General features: G+C 38.1%; 1 protein-coding gene across 5 annotated transcripts in view; it reads right to left on the reverse strand.

Annotated features, from left to right (window-relative positions):
* The window catches only part of TPST1 (tyrosylprotein sulfotransferase 1), a 131,173-nt gene that overhangs the window by 21,556 nt on the left and 89,017 nt on the right, over positions 1-20,600 (reverse strand). For 3 of the 5 annotated variants that reach the window (XM_036020862.1, XM_036020861.1, XM_036020863.1), the window contains exon 4: positions 16,319-16,429. The exons of the other annotated variants lie outside the window; for them this stretch is intronic. In XM_036020862.1, the coding sequence (XP_035876755.1) occupies positions 16,334-16,429 (96 nt within the window). In that variant the 3' untranslated portion in view covers positions 16,319-16,333. Of the gene's footprint in view, positions 1-16,318; positions 16,430-20,600 lie in introns of those variants that run through there. 5 annotated transcript variants of the gene reach the window in all.

Genomic DNA, 20,600 nt, shown 5'->3' on the forward strand with positions numbered 1-20,600 from the left:
TCTTTCTCCCTCCCTTCCCCTCTCTCTAAAAATAAATAAAATCTTAAAAAAAAAAAAAGGATCATCCTGATTGTTGTTGAGACTGAAGTATGGAGGTTACAGCAGTAATCCAGACAGAAGAGGACGAAAAGGAGGCAGCAGTAGAGGTGGTAAGAAGTGGTAGGTTTGTGAATTCTTTTTTCTAATTACACCCAGATTTCCTAACAGGCTGGAAATGGGATGTGACATATCAGAAGGGCATCAAGGATGACTCCAAGGTTTTTGGCCTAAGTAACTATCAATTGGAAATAGGAAGTTGCTATCAGCTCAGGTGGGAAAGGTTCTGTGTATTGCAGATTTTCAGAAGATCAGTAGTTCTGTTTTGGATATGTTAGGCTTGAGATGCCTGTTAGACAATAGGTGACATGACAAGGAGACCACACAAGCTTTTGATTTGGAGGGGGTACTGGAAATAAAAATAAAAAGAATAGCAGCTAAACTTTAAATAAATGAAAATGTCAAGTAGCCAGTTAGACATATAATTCTGTAGTTTATGGAAGAGCTCTGGGCTGGAATGTATAAATTTGAGAATCATCAACTTATAGATGGCACACAAAGCCTTGATCCCTAATGAGATAACCCAGGGGCTCAGAGTAGACAGAGTAGGGCAGAGGACTTCAGATTAAGATATGGAGACATTCCAACATTCAGAAATCAAGGAAAAGAAGAACCAGAGAAGACGACTAAGAAACTACTAATGACAGAAGAAAAAAGTTTATAAAAAGTGGTATCCTAGAAGCCAAGTGAAGGAAACATATTAAGGGGGAGTAATCAATTTTATCAAAAGAGACTGAGAGATAAAATAATAATTGACCATTGGATTTGGAAACATGAAGGTCACTGTGACCTTGCCAAAAGTAAATTAAGTAGAATGGTAGTTGTGAAATTCTGAATGGAGTGAATGTAAAACAGAATAGAGAGGAAGGAATGGGAGAAGGGAGTAGAGATAACTTGAGTTTTGATGTAAAGGGCAGCACAGAAATGGAATGAAAGTGGCAGGGCAACTGGGATCAAGAAGTGGTGTGTGGCCCTGGCTGGTGTGGCTCAGTGGATTGAGTGCCAGCCTGTGAACCAAAGTGTCGCTGGTTTGATTCCCAGTCAGGGCACACGCCTGGGTTGTGGATCAGGTCCCCAGTAGAGGTTGTGCAAGAGGCAACCAAACATTGATGTTTTTCTCCCTCTCTTTCTCTCTCCCTTCCCCTCCCTCCAAAAAAAAATAAACAAAATCTAAAAAAAAAAAAAAAGAAGTGTGTGTATGTGAGTGTGTATTAAATGAAAAAAAAAAAAAAACCCAACCCAAGGGCATATTTGTTTATTGATGGGAAAGATCCTGTAGGAGAGGAAAATCTGATGATGCAGGGGAAATGGGGAGATGGCTTGGGCACACCTTCAGACAGGCACATGGATGTTCACTTCTGTTACACTGACTTTCTATTATGATAGATGAGGATATCAGGTCTAAACCACCTCCTTCCTCTAGCCTCTCAACAATTACATAATGCTTTTTGGTTAAAGCCACATTCTTTAAATTTTCATTATTACTGCAATATAAATATTTCTATGAAATGTCAATATAAATATCACATATTTACTTCTTTTACACAACTTGTGTGTGTTTTAGCTGAAGTTAATTGCCTCAGATTTTTATATTAATATAATTTATTTTTTAGAGCAGTGTTAGGTTTACAGAAAAATTGAGCAGGAAGTACAGAGTCAGTCCCATGTACTTGCTCTCCTTCCACAGTTTCCTGTTATTGATATCTTGCATGACTATAGAACATATTACAATGAATGAATCAGTATTAATACACTGTTATTAATAAAGTGTTCAGTTTTCACTAGGGTTCACTATTTGTATTGTACTTTCTGTGGGTTTTGACACATATTCACCATTACAGTAGTACATAGAATAGTTCCACTATCATAAAAGTCTCCTGTGTACCGCCACCTATTAATGTCCCCCTTCCCCTAGCTTTTTACTATCTCCACAGTTTTGCTTTTATTAGAATGTCACAGAGTTAGAATCATACAGTATGTGGCTTTTTCATATCAGCTTCTTTTTTCAGTTAGCAATAGACACTTCAGTTTCCTCCATGTCTTTTTGTGCCTTGATAGTTCATTTCTTTAAACTACTGAATAAAGTTCCATTGTATGAATACACAGCAGTTTATCCATATACCTACTGAAGGAAATCTTGGTGGCTTACAAATTTGAGTAATCATGAATAAAGCTGCTATAAGCATCTGTGTACAGGTTTTGCATGAGCGTAAGTTTCAACTCATTCGGGTTAATACCAAGGAGTTGGAGTGCTGGATTGTATGATAAAAATATGTTTACTTTTATAAAAAACTGCCAACCTGCCTTCCAAGTGGCCTCACCATTTTGCAATGTATGAGTGCTCCTATTGCTCCACATCCTTACAGTCATGTGATGTTGTCTGTGTTCTGGATTTTGGCCACTCTGATAGGTGTGTAGTGGTATCTCATTGTTCTGTTCATTTGCATTTTCCTAATGACATATCATTGAACACATTTTTATATGCCACTGGTATAATTTCTTTGGCAAGGTGTCTGTTCAGATCTTTAGCCCATTTTTTTCATTGGGTTGTTTCTTAATTTTGAGTTTTAAGAATTCTTTGCAAATTTTTTTAATATATTTTATTGATTATGCTATTACAGTTGTCCCATTTCCCCCCTTCTCTCCCCTCCACCCTGTACTCCCCTTCCCACCCACATTTCCCCCTTTAGTTCATGTCCATGTGTCATATTTATGAGTTCTTTAGTTTCTACATTTCCCGTACTATTCTTGCCCTCCCCCTATCTATTTTCAACCTACATTCTATGCTACTTATTCTCTATACCTTTTCCCCCTCTCTCCTCCTCCCACCCTCCTGCTGCTAACCCTCCATGTGCCCTCCATTTCTGTGGTTCTGTTCCTGTTCTAATTGTTTACTTAGTTTCTTTTGGTTTTGCTTTAGGTGTGGTTGTTGATATTTGTGAGTTTGCTGTCCTTTTACTATACATGTCTTTTCTTTATCTTCTTTTCTTAGATAAGTCCCTTTAGCATTTCATAAAATAAGGGCTTGGTGATGATGAACTCGTTTAACTTGAACTTATATGAGAAGCACTTTATCTGCCCTTCCATTCTAAATGAGAGCTTTGCTGGATAGAGCAATCTGGGATGTAGGTCCTTGTCTTTCATGACTTGGAATACTTCTTTCCAGCCCCTTCTTGCCTGTAAGGTCTCTTTGGAGAAATCAGCTGACAGTCTGATGGGAACTCCTTTGTAGGTTACTGTCCCCTTACCTCTTGCTGCTTCTAGGATTCTCTCCTTCGTTTTTACCTTGGCTAATGTAATTATGATGTGCCTTGGTGTGTTTCTTCTTGGGTCCAACTTCTTTGGGGCTCTCTGAGCTTCTTGGATTTCTTGGAAGACTGTTCCCTTTGCCAAATTGGGGAAGTTCTCCTTTATTATTTGTTCAAATACGTGCTCAATCTGTTGCTTTTCCCCTTCCAATTCTGGTACCCCTATAATTCGGATATTGGAACGTTTAAAGGTGTCTTGGATGCTCTTAATCTTTTCCTCAATTTTTTGAATTCTTATTTCATCATGCTTTCCTGCTTGGTTGTTTCTATCTTCCTTCTGGTCCACTGTATTGTTTTGAGACTCATATTCCTTCCTTTCACTATTGGCTCTCCTCCGCGTGTCTTCCTGCATCTGTTTTATGGTACTCTGCATTCTTTCATCTAAATTTCGTCCAAAATCCACCAGTTCCGTGAGCTTTCTGATCACCAGTGTTTTGAACTGCGCATCTGATAGATTGGCTAATTCTTGGTCGCTCAAAAGGATGAGTCCTGGGGGACTGATTTGCTCTGTTGAAAACATGGGTTTTTTTCCCCCCGTCTCTCCTTTTTTTTTTTTTTTTTTTTTTTTTCCGGTCTGGTTGCTCTTGTTACGGTGGGGGGCGGAGCCTTAGGTGCTCACCAGGGCTGGGCACCCCGGTCGCTAGATTGTGATGTTATATGTGGGGGCGGGAGAAAACAATGGCGGTAGTTCCGTTCCCCTGGACTCAGACCCTTGTCTGGGCTTCTGGGCCGCGAGCTCTGCCCTGGTCCACAATCGCTGCCCCTCTGGGTCTGCCAGCCGCAGCTTGCGTACTCAGGGATCACCGCTGCCTTCTTACTCGCCCGATGGCTTTTGTGCCGATTTCGCGCCAAACCTTCCCCCGACCTCTGCGCGCTGCGGACCCAAGCCAGCCCCGCGCCCACCGGCTCGTCTTCTCCTACCAGTCTGGATGAACGCGTCTACTTCAACTTCTTGGCTGCCCGACTTCCATTCAGATAAATCCTCTGCCGGATCTGGGTGTTATTCTGATAGTAAATTATTGTTGTAAATTATTGGTTTTCTAATCTTGGTTGTACGAGGAGGTACGGTGCGACCACCTATTCCTCCATCGAATTATTTGCAAATTTTGAATGCTGGTCCTTTATTGGATATGTGTTTTGCAAAGAATTTCTCCAGACTGTGGCCTGTCTTTTCATTCTCTTAACAAAGTTTTTTGCTTTGTTTGAAAGCTTTTCTAGTTTTTCTGTTATTAGTATTATCAATATCTTTATTTACCCTTTTACTTTTTAATTATATTTTATTGATTATGCTATTACAGTTTTCCAAATGTTTCCCCCTTTCCTCTAGGTAGAGCGATCTTTGCTATAGGCCCCTGCTTTTCATCACCTGAATATTCCTTGCCACTCCCTTCTAGCCTGCAAAGTGTCTTTTGAGAAATCAGTTGACAGTATTATAGAACTCCTCTCTAGCTAATTAACTTCTTTTCTCTTGCTGTTTTTAAGATTTTCCCTTTAAAAGGAGCACCTACCCTTTGGGACAGCATGGATGGAACTGGAAAGCATTATGCTAAGCGAAATAAGCCAGGCAGTGAAAGACAAATATCATATGATCTCACCTTTAACAGGAACTTAATCACCAAAAAAGCCAAGCAAAATATAACCAAAGACACTGAAATTGAGAACAGGCTGACAGTGACCAGAGGGGAGAGGGGAGGGAACTTCAGAGTAAAAGGGTGAAGGGTTTGCAGGAACAAATATAAAGGACACATGGACAAAAACAAGAGGCACAGTGGAAATGGGAGGGAGGTGGGGAGAGAGGGCTGGGGGGGTGGGCTGGGATGGAGGTAAAAGGCAGAAAACTGTACTTGAACAACAATTAAAATAGAAAAAAAATTTTAAAGATTTTCTCTTTAACTTTTGGCATTTTCATTTTGACATGTTTTGAAGTGGGCTCCTTTATATCTTGTTTGGGACTCTCTGTGCTTCCTGGACTTGCATGTCTATTTCCTTCACCAAATTAGGGAAGTTTTCTTTCATTAGTTTTTCAAATAGATTTCCAATTTCTTCCTCTTTCTCTTCTCCTTCTGGCACCCCTATGATTCAAACATTGAAATGCTCGAAGTACTCCCAGAGGCTGCTTACACTATCCTCATTTTTTTTTGGATTGTCTTGTTGTTCTGATTGGTTGTTTTTGCTTTCTTATGTTCCAAATCATTGATTTGATTCTTGGCTTTATTCACTCCACTGTTGTTTCCCTGTAAATTATTCTTTATTTCAATTAGTGTATCCTTCATTTCTGACTGGATCTTTTTTTATTCTGTTAAGGTCCTCACTGAGTTCCTTGAGCATCCTTATAACCAGTGTTTTGACCTCTGCATCTGATCTATTGCTTATTTCCTTTTTGTTCAGTTCTTTCTCTGGAGTTTTAATCTGTTCTTTCATTTGGGCCATGTTCTTTGGCTTATTGTCAGTCTCCCTGTGTCTTATTTGGCAGTCTCCCTGTGTTTGTTTCTATGTATTAGGTAGAACTGCTATGATTCCCTGTCTTGGTATGTGGCCTAATGTACCAGGTGTCCTGTAGGGTCCAGTGGCAGAGCCTCCCCTATCTCCCAAGCTGAGTACTGGAGGTGCACCCTTCATGCAGGCTGAGTACACCTCTTGTAGTTGAGTCTTGGTTGCTGTTAGCAGATCAATGGGAGGGATTTACCCAGGCCAGTCAGATGCAAGGACTGGCTGTGACCACTTACCACCAACCTCCACCCTCCATAGAGGATCAGCTGTGCAATGCCAGGCAGGGTGGTGGTGCTTTGATGTGGTCTGTAGCTGTCCACTGGGTGTGCTGGCCCTGGAGTTTCCCAGGTGGTAAGGCCAAGGTCAGCCCCAACCTGTGTTTTGCCTGGGGCCAGCCTTCCTGAGCTATAAAGTAATCTGAGATGGCTGCTACTTATGTTGGGCTTGGAGATTCCCAGGCATAGCCGAGCTGTGAATCTAGGCTGACAACTGCTAGTTCCATGCCTGGTGCCACTTAGTAAGAGAAACAGGGGCTGCGTGCTCACTGAGGCCAGTTGTTGCTTGTTTGAAAGGATTTAGGCAGTTGTGAAGCTTGAGCAAAGGCCAGCCATTCATATGGAAAAGCTACTGTTAACAGCTGTAAGTTGGGTGGAATGGAAGTTCAGGGGATCTCCAGGGTGGGGCAAACAGTGTTAACTAGGTTGATGGTGTCTCAGATATGGCACCAGCCTGCAGGTTCTGTGGCTCTGCCAACCTTTCTGTCTAACAGAAAGCTGTCCCCCAGCTCTTGCCTTGATGCCTGCCACTTAAGTTCCTCCCTGTATGCCACTGGTGCCTTTCAAGCTGCTACCTTAGTGGTTCTGGAGCTCAGAGGGAGTCAGAGTAAGTTCATGTGTGGATCCTTTAAGAGGAACTGCTTGGGACTCTAGAAGTTTCTTCCACCAACTCAATCCCTGCTGGTTTTTGCAGCCAGAAGTTATGGGGACTTATCTTCCTGGCACTGGCACCCTGGGCTGGGGGCCTGGTATGGTGCTGGGGCTCCTCACTCCCAAGATATCCTTCCCAAATCTTTATCTACCACATGTGGATGTGGGACCAGCCCATTCCGCATCTCTTCCCCTCCTACCAGTCTGGATGGATGTGGTTTCTGTAATTTTGTAGTTATCGGACTTCCATTCAACTCAATATCTACCAGTTCTGGGTAATGGTTGTTCTATAATTTAGTTGAAATTTTGATGTGGTTGTGCACAGTGATGAGCTATGTTTACCTATTCTTAACCGTAAGTCTTGACACCCCTTTACTATTAATCTATATGTGTTTTTATATATAAAGTGGGTTTCTTTCCCACCATTTATGGGATTGCTTAATAGAGGAGCACACCACTACTGAAAAATAAATTCTATGTTGCACAGGGGAAAAGATAAGTAGGGGAGACACAGCATTAATTCACATAATCTTTAGCTTTACTGTTAATTATTTTCAGGAGACCAGACCAGGCAGGTGGTGGTGGGGGGGGGGGAGGACTAGGGGGATTTAAACCACTCTCCTGCAAGTTCTAATATTTTGTGATTTTGAAGGAAGTTTTTCAAAGCCTGAGTATCACAAGAATTACTTTTTCAGTCTCACATGTGTCCCTTCTAGCAGGCCTCCTAGGTCTGTATCTAACAAGTTATAAAGGTTAATGCACTGTTCTTGATCCTCTCACAGAGAAAAACGCTAAATAAGATAGAAAAGAAATGCATACAAAAATGTCAGTTCCACATATTTAACACTGCTCTATAGTTTTCACTTGTAGTAGTGATAGTATGTTTCCTTGTGAGAAGCCTTAGCTGGCAACAGATACCAGTTCAAAAGAAACAGAAAAGTAAATTATATTTGCTGCTTTAAGTTTAGGCTGAAATCAGGTTCTAATTTTTGGAGTGAAGTATAATTAACTCCATTATAAGTACATCCTTCATTGTAGAAATACCTAGAATACAGAGCTAGAGAAGAAAGGAGAATTTGTCTACGTGGCTCCTGAAGTTTCAGAAAGAAAAAAAGTTTCTGAATACTGGCTGAAGTGAGCAATGCATCATTCTTGTGTCCAGGACCACTTGCAGCTTTCTTTTTATTAAAAAAAATTTTTTAATTGATTTGAGAGAGAGGTAGGGAGGGAGAAAGATGAGGGGAGAGAGAAAGAGAGAAATTGATTTGTTGTTCCATTTATTTATATATCTATTGGTTGCTTCTTGTATGCGCCCTGACCAGGAATGAGACCTGCACAGGAATGGAACCTGCAGCCTTGGTGTATCAGGATGACACTCTAACCAACTGAGCTACATGGCCAGGGTCACTTTCAGGTTTCTTATAAGATTAATTAGAGAGTTTTAATTAATTAAAAGCCCAATATCATTTCACCTGTTACTATGGCCCTATAGGAACATTTACAATTAAGATATAAGCAAAAATCTCACAGGAGGTAAAACGGATGATATCAGTAACATGACTTGCAGACTGCAGGTCCAAACCTCTACAGGTCCCTTTTCCTTTGCACATAGTTTTAACTGTTAACTTGCAGCAACTAGATACAGCTGACAGGACAATGGGTAAGTACTGATAACTAAGAAGTGACAAACAAAATAACAGAAGACACAGACATTACAAAAGGCAGACAGGAAGCCTTAAATTCTTTAAGAAAGAGACAGTTCTATATCCTATGCAAAGAAAAGACAGGCACTTCTCTTTATAATGCATAATTACTTTTTTATGAAATAAAATTTCAAATTATGATCAGTAATTTATTTAAGAAGGTAAAAAGGTATGTGATCACCAAGTTATTAAGATTTGATCCTTAATAGGACAAATCTATCCAGAAACTTGACTCTAGAATGACAGATTCCCCCAAAGGTTTCAGTCAAGCTTGTGTAAGTTATGTGAGAAACTGTCAGAAATGTTATGAGGCCAATCTGAACTTAGCTTGATCTTATGGAGAATATTAAACTCTTTCTAAATGAGCCCTGGTTGGTGTGGCTCAGTGGACTGAACACCAGCCTTCATGAGTCAAAAGGTTGCTGGTTTGATTCCTGGCCAGGGCACTTGCCTGGGTTACAGGCCAGGTCTCCAGTTGTGGGGTGTGCAACAGGCAACTGATCAATGTTTCTCTCCCTCTTTTTCTCCCTCCTTTCCCCTCTAAAAATAAATAAATAAAATCTCTTTGAAAAATGACTTCTGTGCTAAAAGTATTAGTGGCCACATTCTGAGACATTCTATGCCCCATTATTTGTGGCAGGCAGCCTCTGTCTGAGATTGAGTCCCTATGATCCTTTGCCTCTGAAATTCCTCACTTTGTGCAATCCCTTTCCTTTAAGTATGAGCTAGGTCTGGTGACTTGCTTCTAAGAACTGGAATATGACAAAAATAATGGGATGTTACTTGTTTTTTTAACAGTACAGAGGCCTTTTTTTTAACTTAAAAAAAACTTTACTTATTTTTAGAGAGAGGGGAAGGGAGGGAGGGAGGGAGAAAGAGGTGCAGAGAAGCACTGATGTACAAGAGATACATGGATCGGTTGCCTCTTGCACGCCCCCACCTGGGGGCCTGGCCCGCAACCTACGCATGTGCCCTAACTGGGAATCCAACCAGCAGCCTTTCAGTTCGAAGGGTGATGCTCCATCCACTGAGCCACACCAACCAGGGCTATTTTTAAAATTTTTCTACTGAATTTATTGCAGTGACATTGGTTAATAAAATTATAATATATCATCTGTACATTGTATTGTGTGTTTATCATCAAAGGCAAGTGTCTTCCCATCACCCATTATCCCCCTTTACCCTCTTCTCCTATCCCTACCCCAATGCCACATCACCTTTTCTGCTTCTAACTCTCCTGCTTCCCTCTATGAAGATCCTTGTGATTATAATGGACCCACCCAGATAATACCAGACAATTAATTTTAAATTCCCTACTCACATCTACATGTATATAGCAAATTCGGATTCCAGGGATTAGGACATGGAGATCTTTAGCAGGGCATCTGACACATGTAAGCAATAGATAATGCATTATACTTAGATAACTAATGCATTACAGTTAGATTTTTTACAGTTTATAAACAGGAACACAGGGATGAACAAAGTGCTATAGAAACAATAGTTGTGTAGCCCTTACACACAAACAAAAATCTCTACATGTGTCTTTAAATTTTAAAACAATGGGTGATGTAGGGGGATGTTCTTATTCTTAGATATGTGTGCTGAAGAAGCATAATATTTACAACTGTCAAGGAATTCAACAGCAGCAGCAGCAAAACATCTGGGTATACGTATACATACAAATGAAGCAATGAAGCAAATATGGCGATATTTTAACTGATGAATAATGTTAAAGTTATACAGCTGTTCTTCAGATTTTTCTATAAATATGAAAAAATTGAGAAAAAATCAGGGAGATCAAAACATTTTTCAACACCATCAATATATTAACCTTACGAAGCTCACTGGAGTATAAGAACTATATAATTTGATAATAGTGGAAGTTAGGATTAAAGTCAGAGGTTGGCAACCTGCTCTGTAAAAGACCAGAGAATAAATATTTTAGGCTTTGTGGACCCTACAGGCACTTTTCCAATACTCAACTCTGCTATTGCAGTAAGAAAACAGACACAGCCAAGATGTAAATAAATCAGCATAGTATGTTCTAATAAAACTTTATTTCCAAAAACAGGTGGTAGGCCAGATTTGGCCTGTAGGGTATAAGTGCCAATCCTTGACTTAACTCAAAGCATTCTTTTGAAATAAGAGAATTTTAAACAATCTCTAGAAACATTTACTAATGATCATACTATGTGTTAAGCATCCATATATATATATATATACATATATATATAGATTTCAAAAGTTAAAAGATTAGTCTCACAACCCCTCCCTTTCTTCTTCTTTCGAATTGTATTCAAGTACACAAAAGTGGATTAATCATAATCCTTAGTTCAGACAAGCTTTCATCATTGACCCATGCTTGGCCTGCTGTTATTTATTTTGTAATGTAATCCAATATTTTTAATAATGTATTAACCATTCCCCTTTAAGAAGTTATGACTTGATAGTTACACATGCAGAGGAAACACAACACCAGCTAGATATGATAATACAGGAAGGAATCTAGATTTTGAAATTTACATCTTGAGTCCCACTGGGTTCTTGTGGCCCACTAGAGACTCATTATCTCCACAGAACAAACATGAAACAGCTGGTGACATGTATGTTTACAGATTCTCGTTTGTCTAAAAATATTTTGGCAGCTTTGCAAATCTCCAACTGGGCTCTTGGAGAGTTCAATAGTCTTGTGCTGTCCAGAAACAACAGAATAAATGTTATATTCCCTATATTAAGAAAAAATATTAGCTCAGAGGCATAACATTCTACTGAAACAATGTTTTTAAGAATTGTTTCAGTGTGTTGACTTTTGGGTGAAGTTTGAAGTTGGACAAGGTGGACTGGAATGTGAGTTGAATTGGGAATGTGTAGTAGCTGTGAACTAGAAACAGTTAATTGCAAATCTATCTTCACCATACTTCTTGAGGGGAAGGACAGAGAATTAATCATCCTTATATCTTGGATGCAGAAACGAGTAGAGAGTGGGCTGAAAAAAATAAATAAATGAATGCAATCCTTTCATAATGGTCTCCATTTTCACAGCTGAAGGCCTGAGAATAGTTTCTAATGAGCACAGAAAAGCAGAAAAAGTGACTCTGTTGCCACTTCCCTGATTTAAAGCTGCAGAACCTTCAGGGCTACATAGGACATTATTTTATAGAACAGTGTCCCTCATTCTATCATTCTTTTCAATCCTACTCTTAGATATAAAAGAACTTAAGAATTTTAAACTATTTGATAAAAACATTATATAGCTTAAAAATTATTCTTTTGCTTAACTGCATTTTGAAATGTTCATGAAAGAACCAATGAAAAGCAAAAAAATCTATCATGATCTTTTTTTCCTACCTGGAAGACCATTCTAGAAGAATCACATTGCAGATATAAATGCTTTGCCTAGTCATTCTTTCTTTTATTTGTTTTTTCTTTTTCAAAAGTGGACATGATGAGAAAAGGAAAGCTGGGCTGGGGCTACTGTATTCCCTGTAGAAAAGAAGGTCCTAAAGAGAAAAGGAGATTAAGAAAAAGGAAAAATTTCACACCTTCACTCTGTTATGATGTTCAGTTAAAATAGATTGAAGACTTTGTATATTGGAAATCAATATTGAAGCATAAAGATAAGGTTCAAAGTTTCCTTAAAGCAGACAGTAAAGGCTGGTTTAAGAAAGAGATTGATAACTGTTGAGTTCAATTAAAAGGAGACTTTCAAGCTCTGTGTGTATATGTGTGTGTGTGAGAGAGAGAGAGAGAAAGAGAGCAGGCATTTTTTTGTTTTTTGTTCTTTGCCTCCCGTACAGATCTCCATGTAGTGATATTTGTACTCTTTTGGCTTCACAGGATTAAAATCTCCTTCCTATATTTGAGAAATTCCTCACCTCAAGAGTCTTGTGTCATATATAAATATGTCTTATACACAACAAATCCTGTTTCCTATGTGAAAGCTGAAAATAACTTGCACATGCTTCATATCTCCTTCTGAATAATAATATTTGTAAATGTGATTGTTTCCTTATTTTTTAAAATTCAGTGGTACATGTTTGGTCAGATTTCTATCTAGTACTGACTCCCTTCTGATTACTCATTTTGAAAGAGAAAAGTTATTTACATTTCAAATATTTATACTTGATATATAGGATATGAAAATAATGTCATATATCACATTGAAGAAGGGCCCGGGCTACATTCCAAGTTATCAGGAATTCTCTTTATGACACAATTTATATATGAGAATTGGGTTATTTACTTTACTTCTCCACCACTAACCAAGGTCTGCAGTGTAGGGCTACTTTCATTGCTAAATCTCTCCTTCAACCTACTTTTCACCACAGGCAGCATGGTCTGACCAATATGGCTGATGGTCTGTGTCCTTCCCACTTCCCGGCTTCTTGATATTTCATGTCAAACCCTGTCTAGGGATCTGCTGGTTATTTACTGCACATTGTTTTATTACAGACAGGAGGCTGTTGGTACCGCTCTCAGGTCTGGCCAATTCTGTGGAAAGCTGGGTTCTTGCCTAAAGTGTCTGAGCTGCTGTCCTCCTCACCTTTGACCTTCCCCGCATTTGTTGACCATTCCTCACTGTTTTCTCTCAATGAGTCCATCTCATTTTTGTTTGATCTTCACTGCATTTGTCCTCTCTTTCTCAGTGCCTGATTTGGGAGCACAGATTTCTCGAAGTGTCAAAAATTGAATTTATGGCTCTATTTTTTTGTCATGGTTATTGTTTTTAGATGATTTCTAAGATGAGGAAAAATAGCTACCTTTAGTCCAACTTTTAAAACCTGAAGTCCCGCCCTGGCTGGTATAGCTCAGCTGGCTGGAGGGTTATCCCATAAACTGGAAGGCTGCAGGTTCAATTCCTTATCAGGGCACATACCCATGTAGTGAGTTCAGTCGCTGGTCCAGGAGCATATAAGAGGCAACCAACTGACGTGTCCCTCTGGCATCAATGTTTTCTCTCTCTTTCTCTCTCTCTCTCTCTTCCCCTCTCTCTAAAATCAATAGGCATGTCCCCGAGGATAAAAAATTTAAAAATAAATAAAACTGAAATCCAGATATCTCTCCCCCAATTTTAAATAGACTGTAACCAGAGTATAACATATAAAAGAAAATGTGCAAATTATGGATAAACAGCTCAATGAAACTATAGAATAAACATAGATTGGGAAATAGAAAATGGCCCAGCAGTCTCTTTTGTGGCTGCTTCTAGTCATACTGTGTCTCTCCCCTAATAAGAATGACTTTGAACTTTATAAAAATGGAATCATAGCCCAGCCCCTGATAATCTTTATTCTACTTTTTGTTTCTATGAATTTGCCTATTCATCCACCTATAAGTATATTTTCCCTTTTGTGTCTAGCTTATTTCACTTGGCAAAGTGTTTTTAATTTTCAAAAAAATATGCTACATTCTGTTTCATATACAATACATTTCTTATTATTTCTAAATTTATTTAAAATATTAAAAAAATTCAATCTTAACTCTGCATACAGTAAACATTTATATAAATATAATATATGTAAACAAAAGCTCTTAGGAGTCTCTGATAATTTTTAATAATTTTGGTCCTACTACTAAAAAATGTGGGAACTGCTTAACTAGATTATGATCAGTGAGGAGTTACAATTTTTTATCTAAATTACTCACTCTTTTCTCTCTATATAAAATAATTACTTCCCAAAGACTACTAGAGGCTCCATAGTAAGTCTCAGTATCTGCCATCAAATTTCTGTTCAAAAGCATTTCAAATTGAAATGTATGCTTAAAAAATTTTAAGAATTCTGAAATTTGGATGTTTTTGAACCCAATTTGGAAAAATTATAAATCAAAGTAGAAAATGCTCTTGGGGAGTAGTAATCTCATGACTGTGTTCAAGAGAAACTACTAAGAAATAGTTAATTGGGACTTCAGGTCAAGATGGAGGCATAGGTAAATGCAGCTCACCTCCTTGCACAACCACATCAAAATTATAGCTAAACTACAGGACAAATATCACTAAGAACCATCAGATCTTCCTAAATACATTCAAACAAGCAACAGTTGAGCCTAGCCCTCATACCTCTTGCTGAGTGGCCCCAGGCCCAACACTAGCAGCAGCCATCTACAGATCACTTTATAGCTTATGCAAAGGACCCCAGAGATAACACTGTGGAGGCTGACCTTGGCTTGTACCACCAAGGAAACTCCAGAGCCTATACACCCCAGCACAGTTACAGACCACACCAAAGCACCACCACCTCCACAAGCCATGCAGAGATGTGGTTGCTGTCTAGCGGTCACAGCCAGTTCCATCAGCTGTCTGGACTGGTAAATCCCTCCCAATGACCTGCTTATAGCAATCAAGACTCAACTAGAAGAGGAGGGAGTATGGAGGGTGCACTTTCAGTATAGCTTGAGGAATATGGGAGGTTGTACCACTGGACCCTACATGACACCTACTACATAAAAACATGGACCAAGACATGTAGTCAAAGCACCTCCACCTAATACAATAAAACAAACATAGGGAGGCTGCCAAAGTGAGGAGACAAAGATATATGGCTGAAATGAAAGAATAGAACAAAACTCCAGAGAAAGAATTAAACAAAATGGAGTTAAGCAATCTATCAGATGCAGAGGTCAAAACACTGGTTACAAGGATGCTCAAGGAACTCAGTGGGCACATCAACATCATCAAAAGTGAAGGAGACAGTAATTGAAATAAAGAACAATTTACATGGAATCAACAGCAGAGTGGATAAAGCCGAGAATCACATCAATTATTTGGAACATAAGGAAGAAAAAGACATCCAATCAGAATAAGAAGAAGAAAAAAGAGTCCCAAAATACAAGGGTATTGTGAGGAGCTTCTGGGACAAGTTCAAGCATTCCAACATTCACATCATAGGTATGCCAGATGAAGAAGAGAAAGATCAAGAAATTAGAAACCTATTTAAAAAAACAATAAAAGAAAACTTCCCTAGTTTGGTGAAGGAAACAGACATACAAGACCAGGAAGTACAGAGTATCAAACAAGATGGACAGAAAGAGGACAACACCAAGGCACATCATAATTAAAATGGCAAAGGGTAAAAATAAAGATAGAATCTTAAAAGCAGCAAGAGAAAAGCAGGTAAATACCTATAAAGGAGTTCCCATAAGACTGTCAGCTGATTTATCAAAAGAAACTTTGCAGGCTAGCAGGGATTGGCAAGAAGTATTCAAAGTGATGAAAAGCAAGGACCTCCAACCTAGATTACTCTATCCAGCAAAGCTATCATTTAGATTTGCAGGGCAGATGAAGTGTTTCCCAAACAAGGTAAAGCTAAAGAATTTATCATCACCCAACCATTATTATATAAAATGTTAAAGGGACTTATTTAAGAAAAAGAAGATAAAAACTATGAACATTAAATGGCAATAAATACTTAACTATTAACAATTGAATCTATAAAACAAATTAAGCAAACAAGCAGAACAGAAACAGAACCATAGATTGTGGAGAACATTGGGATGGTGGCCAGTGGGACAGTCTAGGGGAATGGGGGAAAAGGTGAAAGAAAGTATTAAAAAGCACAAATTGGTAGTTATAGAATAAGCAGGGGGTATTAAGAGCAAGTATAGGAAATGAAGTTGCCAAAGAACTTATATTTTTGTTCATGTCCCATGGACATGACCCATGGACATGAACAAAGAGGGGGGAATCACCAGAGGGAGTGGAGGGTACTGCGTGGAGGGGGGCAAAGGTGGAAAACCTGGGGCAAGTATAATAGCATAATCAATAAAAAACTTAAAAAAAAATGGGGATAAATCTATTTAAATAATGCCTTTAAAGGTTATACTCTATCTGCAGCACAGAAAGTTTGCTGAAGATAATTTGCCAAGGGATTCTAACATATAAGAGCTCTGAGATCTCCTTTGTGACCTGGCACAAAATATAAATGTAGGTTAACTAGAAATTCAGACAACAAAAAGGAAGTTCAAGCAAAGAGATAAACTGTGCTGCAAATTTAAAAAAGGAAGTGAGAAAGAGAAATAATTAATTAATTATAAGGTCATTAGTCATTAAGTTCTACTTAATGGCAATTATCTTTCCTTATTAGAGCAACAATATTGTACTTACAATTGTACATTATTTTATAATTTAAGAGTTTAACTGAAATTATTTGTAATAGTTAAAGAGTTATATTTTTGACATGCAAACACAGAAGATAAATTATTCAAATAATTTAATTAAATCACTCACTCGACAATGAAGACATCTCCTGATGTGAAACACCCACTGTTCAGACTTACAGGTCTCAATGAATATGTACAGGAGTCATCTCCAATTCAAATTATGATGAGGAAATTTATTCTAGTCCTGGCCAAATGCTAGCTTGGTACCAGGACAGAGAAAATGATCATGCACCAGAAAGTGTGCTCAGGTCAAAAGAAAAAAGTATAATTAATAAGCTAAAAAAATGAGAGAAAATGAAATCATATAAGATGTTTAATTAAAACCATACAAGGCAGAAAAAGTGGCAAATAGAAATAAAAATGGGTTACAAACAGAAAACAATAACAAATATTTTAGATATTAACTCGAGTATACCAAAAGTTGCTTTGAACATTGATAGTCAAAATGGTCTGAGACAGAGATTGTCAGAATGGACAAAAAACAGGACCCAACTCTATGTTGTGTCCAAAACACCATTTTATAAAGGCACATATAAATTAAAAGTAAATGGAACAAATATTCTATACTAATTCTAATCAAAAGAAAGCAAGTGTAGCTAGCTATATTAATATCAGACAGAGCACACTGCAATGCAAGTGAAGATATCAAGGATAAATAAGAGTAACACGTAATGAAAAAGGAGTCAGTTCCCCAAGAAGGAATAATAATCCTTAATGTGTATATGCCTTACAGCAGAGCATCAACCTACATGAAGCAAAAATTGCGAGAAGAAAGAGATAAATCTGCTACCATAGTTGGAGACTTCAGACCCTTCTAGCAGAAATGGACAGATGCAACAGGCCGAAAATCAGTAAGACCACAGTTGAACTCAACATCATCAATTAACTGGATATAACTGACACCTAAAGACTACTTCATCCAGCAACAGCAGAACACACTTCTCAAGCTCACCTTTAACATTCACCAAGACAGGTCACACCTTATTAATAGAAAGAAATACAACTAACAGAAAAGCCCCATCAAACAGTTTTTAACTAGGTTTGAGTTTTAAAAAGCACACCAACACAAAGAGTGAGGAAAGCAACAAGGCAGAGTTAGGAAGGTGTCCACTTAAGAGGGTGGGCAGTTGGGATGTTGTAACCCTAGCAGGGTGAAGAGGTCTTTCAAGCAGGAGCAAAGGAACAATCTGGCACAAAGTGATGCATTCTGAGTGAGTGTGAGCAGAGTGCCCATGTGAGGGAGTGCACTGGCACGGAGTCAGAGACTGGGTAAGGTGACAAGTCACTTTGGAGAGGCCCAACATAGTATATCAGGGCCAGGGAGGGGTGAGTAGAGTATTTCCAAAAGGAAGAAGGCAGCAGAGACGAGAGATTCATTACATATGGGGAGACTGACCAAATAAATAAATGTATTAAAGACAGTGGGAGCCAGAGAGGTAGACTGGATGGAGCAGGGGCAAAAGGGAAAAAAGTTGAGACAACTGTAATAGAGTAAACAATAAAAAAAGAAAAGAAAAAATACTGGGAGATACCACCTTACACCTGTCAGAATGACTATTATCAAATAAGACAAAAAAAATTGCAAGTGTTGAAGGGGATGTGGAGGAAAGGAATCCTCATAGTTTGCTGGTGGGAATATAAACTGAAACAGCCACTATAGAATAAAGTATGGAGGTTCCTCAAAAATTAAAAAAAATAAAGCTGTTACACTGGATGGTGTGGTTCCATTGGTTGGAGCATCATCCTGTATACCAAAAGGTTGTGGGTTTGATTCCTAGTCAGGGCATATACTTGGGTTGTGGGTTCAATCACTAGTCAGTATGTATATGGGAGGCAACTGAATGATGTTTCTTTCCCACATAGATGTTTCTCACCCCCCCCACTCATTCTCTCTCTCCCCTCCTCTTTCTCTAAAAGCAATGAAAAAATGTCGTCAGGTGAGGATTAATTTTTTTTTTAAATAGAGCTAGCATATGACCCAGCAATCCCTCTTTTGGGTACCTGAAAAACTTGAAAACATTTATTCATACAGATATGTACCCCTATGTCCATTGCAGTATTATCCACAGTTGCTTAAATATGAAAACAATCTAAGTGTCCCTTGATGGATGATTGGATAAAGAAGATATGGTACATCTATATACAATGGAATACTACTTGGTTATAAGAAGGATGAAATACTGTCATTTGTGACAACATGGATGGATCTTGAGAGTATCATGCTAGGTGAAACAAGGCAGACTTAAAAGGAAAAGAACTATATGATTTCACTCATACGTGGAGTATAAAACAGAAAGCGACAAACTAACAGACAGAACAAACTCATAACCAGAGGTCACCAGAGGAAAAGCTGGTGGGGGGAGATTGAAGAGGGCAAAGGAGGTCAAATACATGGTGACAGAAGGAGACTAGACTCAGGGTGGTGAGCATGCAATGCAATATGCAGACAATGTCTTCATGCAAACTTACATAAAGTTATTAAACAATGTAACCCCAATAAATTTCATTAAAAATTGGATTTTAGGACCCACCACAGAACAGGTAAACACCTCAGGCTTTTGGTTAGGATTCCAAAGGAGTATGTGCTGAAGTAAAAATAAACTGGAAACAGACAAGCCTTCACAGGGACTTCAAAAGAGCTTCAAATCACCATATTTCCACACTGGCTTAAGAGGATCAGGACCCTTAGCCTAACTTAGCCTAACTGCCTACCAGAAACATAAGTAAATCTTCCTTAAAGGAAGATACCATCTAAAACTTCAAATTGGCTCTATAGATTTTCAAATAATACATTTAGTATTTCTTTTTAAATACACAAGTACAGAAGAGTGATATAACTAAATGCCAACAGGAAATTGCAGACAAAAGAAACAGTCTCTCAGAAGATCCAATAAATTAAATAAAAACAAACTAATTCAAATAAAATAAAATAAAATGTCAGACTGGATTAAAAATAAAATCTTAAGTATAAAAGAAGAGTAAAAGTAAAAGGATCAAACATAACATATCATGCAAAACAATGCTGATGTATCTGGTTTATCATCAGACAGAATAGATATTAAGGCAAGATGAGTATTTATAAATAAAGAGAGACATTTCAAAATGATAATGGGTTAAGTTCAGTGGAAAGATGTAACAATTCTTAATTTGAATATTTTTAAGTATTCTATACTCAAAATATCTAAAGCAAAGACTGACAGACCTAAAAGAAGATAAACAGCACAGTGATAGTCAGCAATCTGACTCACTTACCTCAGTAAGTGATAGACCAAGGTGACAATAAAATTGGTAAGGTTATTGAAGATTATTATACACAGTTAACTACCTTTACCTAATACAATATAATAGTTATAAGCAAAAAACTGCAGAATAAATATCCCTTTAAAGTGAATGATCCCTGGCTGGTGTGGCTCAGTGAATTTAGCACCGGCCTGTGAAACAATGAGTCACCAGTTGGATTCCCAGTTAGGGCACATGCCTGGGTTGCCGACCAGGTCCCCAGTATGGGGTGCACAAGAGGCAACCACACACTGATCTTTCTCCCTCCCTTCCCATCTGTCTAAAAAAATAAGTAAATAAAACCTTTAAAATCATAAAGTGAAAATTTCTTTCTGAAACTTAGAATTTTAATTAATTCTATTGATATTTTCTTTCTGAAATTACCATATTTTGCCATGTACAATGCACACTTTTTGCCCAAATTTTTTAGGGAAAAATTAGGATGCATACTATACATGGGTAGTACCTGAAATACCTTGCATCTGTTCTTGTGTTTTGTAATTTTTTGTTACATGAAATTTCTTGTACCATAATATGTTCAAAATAAATGCTAAAATTCCTTTGTAATATAAAAATTATCTAAATATAAATAACTAATAAATTGAATTTAAAAATTAAAATAAAAGATTTTTTCCTGA

The sequence above is a fragment of the Phyllostomus discolor genome, chromosome 3, assembly GCF_004126475.2.
Source record: "Phyllostomus discolor isolate MPI-MPIP mPhyDis1 chromosome 3, mPhyDis1.pri.v3, whole genome shotgun sequence".
NCBI lineage: Eukaryota > Metazoa > Chordata > Mammalia > Chiroptera > Phyllostomidae > Phyllostomus > Phyllostomus discolor.